At 29.6% G+C, this 7,560-nt stretch overlaps 2 protein-coding genes across 2 annotated transcripts in view; one reads left to right on the top strand and one right to left on the bottom strand.

The window, feature by feature from the left end:
• LOC104700410 (acyl-coenzyme A thioesterase 9, mitochondrial-like) lies at positions 319–2,819 on the bottom strand. The gene is made up of 5 exons (XM_010415929.1): positions 2,221–2,819; positions 1,879–2,050; positions 950–1,422; positions 715–843; positions 319–623 (listed from the first exon to the last, which is right to left on the bottom strand). Exons 1-5 carry the CDS (start codon positions 2,692–2,694, stop codon positions 474–476), a joined length of 1,398 nt encoding a protein of 465 aa, XP_010414231.1. The 5' UTR covers positions 2,695–2,819; the 3' UTR covers positions 319–473.
• The window catches only part of LOC104704343 (PTI1-like tyrosine-protein kinase 2), a 2,293-nt gene continuing 1,398 nt past the window's right edge, over positions 6,666–7,560 (top strand). Inside the window, exons 1-3 of the mRNA XM_019227000.1 lie at positions 6,666–6,826; positions 7,072–7,301; positions 7,386–7,517. Coding sequence (XP_019082545.1) covers positions 6,742–6,826; positions 7,072–7,301; positions 7,386–7,517 — 447 coding nt within the window. The 5' untranslated portion in view covers positions 6,666–6,741. The remainder of the gene's footprint in view (positions 6,827–7,071; positions 7,302–7,385; positions 7,518–7,560) is intronic.

Raw genomic sequence — 7,560 nt, 5'->3', positions numbered from 1 at the left:
TCAACAACAAGACAGCTTCGTGCCCAGAGAAGTGAACAAAGATACTTTCTTCTTCGATTGAGAATTTTTTTGGATTTTATTGCTTTCCATCGATTTCAATGTCTAAAGGCAAAAAGCGATTGCTGCTGATTAAAAACCATTTCTTAGCCAACAAAATTATGATTTTAGTAATCGCAAATGATAGATTTAGGTGTTAATTTAATTTACTGTATATTCAGTAATAAAAAGCAATTTGAAGGTGACTTTTCTTATATGGTTTGGGTTGGTCACACCGTATGATAGTGGAGGTTAGTTAAGAGCAGAACTAGCACACGAGTGTTTGTCGAAAACATTTCTCTTTGATTGAAAAAAATATATATATTAGAAGGTTCATCAAATGATTAGAAGTTTTATTCTGTCGTATTAATTAATCCTTTCTTATTCATAATTTTAGATAGATTGGGGTTTTTCTCTTGGTTCTTTTAATGAGGTGATCAAGGCAATGAGATTGGTCTCTCTGCGTCCATACGCTCGATCACTCTTCTAGCTTCTTCTTCTGTTGCTGGTACCACATTTCTTATTCTCAATCCATCTTTCATGGCCTCAGGTCTTACACTGAAGGTGAAGTAGAACCTGTTGGATACCTACCACACCAAAAATCACATCACCATAAACCCCCTTTCACAACCTGAAAATGATATGTGCATAGTTCGAAATATATTTGTGTACACTTACTTCGCTGGACCTGAGCTCTGGACTTGTAACGTGAGCTACAACCTCGATGTTTATCAATGGTTCAGCTGAATTGTTAGCTTCTGTGTACAATACGCGTGACTTGAAACGAAGGAAGTTTCCAACATCCACCTGCATTGTAAGAAAAACGCCCCCTCAATCGATTTCTTCTATGACTACACTGTTTTTCTTTTCAACATTTCACATTAATTAAATGAAAAATTGAGGATAGACTCACTGGTTTGATAAAATCAACACGATCAACTTCAAGAAAACGTGGTGAAACTCCAGCAAAGGTGTAAGCATTGGAGAAGGCCAGCTCAAAAGCTTTGCGCATCAAAAAGCCTCCAAAAATTCTACCATGAATATTTCGTTGCTGTGGCTGGCATATCAATGAGTATTCATGGGAAGTATCTTTAATTAGGATGCTGTTCCGATCCGCAAGAGCTGGCATGTCCAGGAAAACTCGTCCTTCTGCTAATAACTCATCTAGCCTCTCTAAGTCCTTCAACTTCTCATGCTCTTGTTTAATTTCGGTTCTCTTTTGTTTTCGTAGTTTGTTCCTTTCTTCTGCTTCTTTCCATAGCAATTTTTCATGTTCAGTCTCTGGCGAGACGGGGTTAATTGGAGTTGACTTGCCTGTCTTTGCATCCCGAGCCACAAATGTAAAGTTTGCTTCAAGGGCAATCGACTCTGAGGAGTCACTGGCATCTGCAAAACCATTGTGAGAAGGAAGATTCAGCAAAGCATGAGGCCCGTTCGACATGTCGATGATTGTTAGTGGGTTTTACCAAAGTTTGAGAGGGAAAAAAACCCATAACTTAACAAAAGCTATCACTTTCATTGAATGAAACAGAGATATACTGAGTTGAAAATGTATCATGAAAGTAATAATTTGTTCCAATGATGGCAGAATGTCAGTGAGCTGTCTACCATACAAGATATATGTAGTTCAAATTCAAATACATCTCACAATGCTTCAACTGGTATTCAAAACTATATGTATTTGTCCGCACCTCATTTAACAGTTAAAGCATGACCTTTCTATATAATTTGAAACAGTGAAGCAAGCCTCCCAACCTAACATCAATCAGATTTTCATTCTTTCTTCCTAGCAAAACGAAGTACCAACAACTCGAATGTAGTTTACAGGGGAAAAAATGATACCTTGACTTTGAATTACTTGTAATTGCATCTCCATGGATGATCTTCCAACCCATGTTACAGCACCAACAATACTGAGGTCAACATCCACACGAATTGGCCTTTTCATGATAATCCTATCCACTGAAGCAGTCACCAAAATCATTGATCTTGCACTGCTGTCACCACCGCAATGCTGTTCAGTAAACGCATTCAAAATACTCAGGATTACAAACACATATGTAAAGATCAATGGTACTACTATACTAGAATAAAGTCTCCTCACTGACTTATCATCAAGGTTAAATCTTTTCATAATCCATACACTAAGCCAGAAACATACAAAGCCAAAATCAGAATAAGAACCTTAAAGGAGATAGTTCCAGCAAGAGCATCAAGATCTTCAACCAATTTACCAGTACGAATCTCATTCCAAGGATTCCTATACTGTTCTCTAAGCACAAAATCAGAAGAGAACTTATAGAGAATCGAAGTCCGGCTCCGGGACGGAGACTTAGCCGTCAATTTAGAATGAGACGACTCATCTCCGTTAGGGTTTTCGAACATATGACGTCGAGCTTCCCAAAGCGCATTAGTCACCGGAGAATGATACATCCCAGGCCACAAACTAACTGGTTTCCGCATTGAAGATCCTGCATCGATCGAGTTTTTATCGGAATTTTCGTCTGACGACGGTGGTTTTACTGTTGTAGAGCTCCACATCTTCTGAGACCCGCACGACGTAGCCGGAATCCGAAACCCATCGCCACCTCCGGGAACAAATTTCCCGCGGTTTCTCAAACGTGAGAGAAGGAGAAGCTTTCCGGTTGAAGATCTCATGGATCTACGACGACGGTGGATTCAAAGAATTCGGCTTTTTTAACGGATCGAATTACCCATTTGGTTTCTCCTTTTTTTGGCTTTTCAGTGTTTGTGATCTTCTTCTTCTCTCAGCGTGCTTTAGCTTACTACTATTAGTGCTAATCACGCTACAGTGATTTTTTTTTTAACTAAGTCTGAATAGTACAATGGTATGGAAAACATTAATAAAATAAAGAGAAAATTAAAAATAAAGGATAAATTATTAAATTATTATTTACTATAATTTACCCGTGTATAGTCTATTCGTTTTCATAAATCATTTAAATAGGTTAGTATACTAATATAATCATGTTTTTTAGTTAGTTAATATAAATATTACAATATTATATATACGTTGTTGTATTTGCAAAATTTATCCCATAGTAAATTTTTTTGTTTTGTAATATCAATATTACACTATTATATATATTTCGATGTTTTTACAATAATTGACAGTACTTGTTAATAAAATTATATGGGTTGACTTTGAAAGAACAATAAATATGTGTACTTTAAAAAATACAATGAACTATGATTGAAATCAAATTTGCTAAAATAACTATATGAATAAATTACATTTGTATTTATAAATATATTTAGATTTTAAATAAATATAAATTTTTGTATTGTTAATATATCTATATGTCCGTAACATTATTAAACTATAATAGATTATATTTAATTTATAAGGAAGAAAAACCTTTATACAATTTTTACAAACACAAAATATAACAAATATTTGGCGGTTCTCTATTCCAAATGCATGATTCTCTCCATGTTAGTAGATCCTAAATAGTAACCAACCATGTATGCCAACTTCAACGGGTTGTCTTGTCTCCAAGTAAATAATCCACCTACCATACACAAATCAGTTGATGGATTTTAATTTTACCAAAAAAAAGAAAATCAGTTGATAGATCGATTTTTTTGGCTTAGAAATAGATTTATTAGAACCAGAATATTACCATACCTAGTATATCTTCAATATTGTTTTTTATTTCGACTAACATAATTAATAAAAACGATTACGACATTTTTGGCAATAATATACTTTTGGAATGAAAATATAATCCAAGTTTTAATCATTTATGTTTTCGATTAATGGGATCCGATTCACTACTTTCGGGTTGTAACATATAAAATTAAACCGACCCGTTTTTGATAATTAACCTTAATGATTTTAGATTAATAGTGTTTAAGACCATGGTTTTTTGGAAAATCGTTTAAAAAAAATTATTGCACAAAACTATACTTCAAAAATGTTAAGATAGATTTTTAAAATATATATCCGTTTATAAAAATTCAAATCACATCATATGCTGAAAAAATCTAATATTTATTAACATTATGTATTAAATAGTAATTCAAATAATTAAATATAATATTAAATTAAAGTGAAAGGAGAAATATATTTTAATCTAACATATTGCTTTAAATTAGGTGGATAGATTTTAAGAAATTTAAAATTAAATATTATCAAAGAAGGAAATGATTGTGTTTGATTGTAAGCATTGTAGAGAATTTAGTTGGGACTTGTTTGGATACCAAAGATAATAAAAGATGGCACAAAAATGTACTCCAAAAATGTAAAGATAGATGTATGTATTCTATATTTATGTTTGGTCATACATGCTTTAATATCAATCAAAATCAGTTATATCTTTATATTTTAAAAAATCTTGTGGGACTCTTAAAATTTTATAAAAGAATTCATTTATTTTGAAAAACATTTTGGACAATATATAGGGCCAAAAAAAAATTACACTTTAGTAAACCCTCTATAAATAATAATGTTGGGACCATGATATTTTTTTTAATATATAGTGATATTAATTTTTTTTTGGTTCAAAAGATATTAATATTAATTTATAAAAGTATTTTTTAATTTTTAAAATTCTTGAAATATATGAATTGAAAAAAATTCTAAACAATAAGATTAGTATTTGTATGTTCTAAACTTTTTAGTTTTGGAATTAGATTTTTAATATTTAGAAAAAAGTTATTGACCAAAAATTACGAATACAATAGATAAATTCACTTATATACATGATTTAGTGACTTCAATTGTCGTATTTTAAAAATCTATAAGACTTTCAAAATGAAATTTACATATTTTTGTAGAATTTGAATTTTTAAAGAAAATTTTGATTATTTTTGTGACATGTTATAGAGTATACTACAAGATTATAGTTTGAAAATAACAAAACAATTTTTTTGATTCTCCTGCTTACAAAACTTGAGCTTTCATATAATTGTTTTATCCTCTCAAATAAGTCCAAATCAAATATTTTTCCTTCAATCTATTTGTTTTATAGTCTTCTTTCATAACTGTTATATAATTTTAAATTACATAGAATTTGTTTTTTTTTTTGTAGAATATATAGAAAATTTTAAAAAAATGCTTTCTAACAATTTAGAACATGAGTAAATGTTATATAATATATTCTAATTTTAATAGATAAAAAGCAAATAATAAAATATGTATTCTAAATTTCGTAGAAATTAGTATTCTAATATCCGTAACATAAATAATTTTTATATTTCGTCCAAGATGTAAAGTGTGTAGAATACTTTATCTAAATTTTGTAAATTATGTACAATGTATAGAATACACATTCTAAATTTAGAATATGTATTCTAAACTTTATAGATAATATTTTATCCATTCAACACGACAACAAAAGCAACATATTTTTGACATTACAAGGATTCTAATGTCTTCTTCATCAATTTTGTACAAGAATATCTGTTTTTTTTTTTGAAAAAATTGGCTAAATCAATGGTTATAGTTGACATATAGTTATAGAATGCATAAATGGACAATAAGTCAATTATATATCATTTATTTCCAATTTCCCCTAAAATAAATGGACACTATTCAATATTTCAGAAAAGAAAAAAAAATTGAAGAATTTAAAATCATTTATCAAGAGAGAAATTTCAATTTAGAATGTTGAATTATTGATACAAATTTCAAGCAATGAATAAATATGACTTTTGGTATCAATAAATTATGATAAACTTTTGAATAATAATGAGTTATAGTAGTTTGCACATGGTGGAATCAAATTTGTGTCTTTTTTACGAATTTAGCTTTTTTATTGATTGTTATTTATTTTTTTTCAAATCAGATTTTTCTTAAATAATATATTTTAAAGTAGATAAATTTTTAATTTTGTTTCTTCTAAATTGGTATAAAAATGGTTATAGCTAGTTCAATATATGAATGACCTTAATCAATAAAGATATTATACTTAAGGTAAATTTAAAATGGATAAGTATACTTTAAATATGATAATATTGTAATCTATAAATATGATGAAATAAATCCTTGCACATGGTGGAATTAAATCTGTGTCTTTTTAACAAATTTAGCTTTTTATTGACTGTTATTTAATTTTTTCAGATCTGATTTTTCTTTAAAATTATTTTTAAGTAGATAAAAATTTATTTTATTTTCTTATAAATTGGTATAAAAATGGTTATAGCTAGTTCAATAGATGAATGGCATTAATCAATAAAGAAATTATACTTTAGGTAAATTTAAAATGGATAAGTATACTTTAAATATGATAATATTGTAATCTATTAATATGATGAAATAAATCCTTGCACATGGTGGAATCAAATCTGTGTCTTTTTAACAAATTTAGCTTTTTATTGATTGTTATTTAATTTTTTCAGATCTGATTTTTCTTTTAAATTATTTTAAAGTAGATAAAATTTTATTTTTTTCTTCTAAATTGGTATAAAAATGGTTATAGCTAGTTCAATATATGAATGACATAAATCAACAACATAAAATGATATTTTTGAAAAGTGACACAGGGAAAGGAGTATTTTTGAAAATCCCCTACTTTAAAATATGATAATATTGTAATCTATTATTAATATGATGAAATAAATCCTTGTAAAAGCTGAAAGATTATGCCTTTCACAAAAAAAAAAAAAAAAAACTGAAAGATTAATTTGAAGCGTTGAGATTTGCGATAAGAAATCTATAGTTTTCACGATAATAGAACAAGGATGCGGAAGTGGATTTGTTGTGCACCTAAACAAAAAGTCTCGGATTCGTCAAATGATGGGTTACATCTGAAAAGTCCAAATCATGGTATGTTGTAGACAAAGAGATCACCTAACTTACTGGATAGTTCCTGTCTATGTATGGTTAATTTGATGATCTATCTTGGGTTGTATTGTTCGTGTACTTAAGCTTTCAGGCTTTGTATTATTTGTATCATAATAAGCGCACTTAAGGAATAGGAGTAGAGACTGTTTTGAAAGAGGGAACTTGAATGTTTTTTGTAAGTTTCTAATAAGAAAACGTTTTGTTTGTTTGTACATGACCGTAATTAGCTGCTGCGAAGCCTGAGGAGGCACAAAGGGAGCCTCTTCCCATTCAAGTTCCTCGCTTGTCAATAGATGAGGTTAAAGAAAAAACTGATAATTTTGGATCAAAGTCATTGATTGGTGAGGGATCATATGGAAGGGTATATTATGCAACTCTAAATGATGGCAATTCAGTTGCTTTAAAGAAACTCGATGTTGATCCGGAAGCTGAAACAAACGCCAAGTTCTTGAGTCAGGTTATAAATTTTGCTTCAATCCCTCTTCCCTCCTTTGTCATTCAAGAATCATAACATGCATGTCTTTACATCCTTTTTTCTTAGGTTTCCATGGTTTCAAGACTGAAGCATAAGAATTTCATTCAACTGGTTGGTTATTGTGTTGGTGAAAACCTTCGTGTCCTTGCTTATGAGTTTGCACCTTTGGGATCACTGCACGACATTTTGCATGGTATAGCTATAATGACTTCCCTTATGAAACTATTTTTTTTTTTTTTTT

Source organism: Camelina sativa, chromosome 7 (genome assembly GCF_000633955.1).
Source record: "Camelina sativa cultivar DH55 chromosome 7, Cs, whole genome shotgun sequence".
NCBI lineage: Eukaryota > Viridiplantae > Streptophyta > Magnoliopsida > Brassicales > Brassicaceae > Camelina > Camelina sativa.
This window is presented reverse-complemented; position numbering and strand designations above follow the sequence as displayed.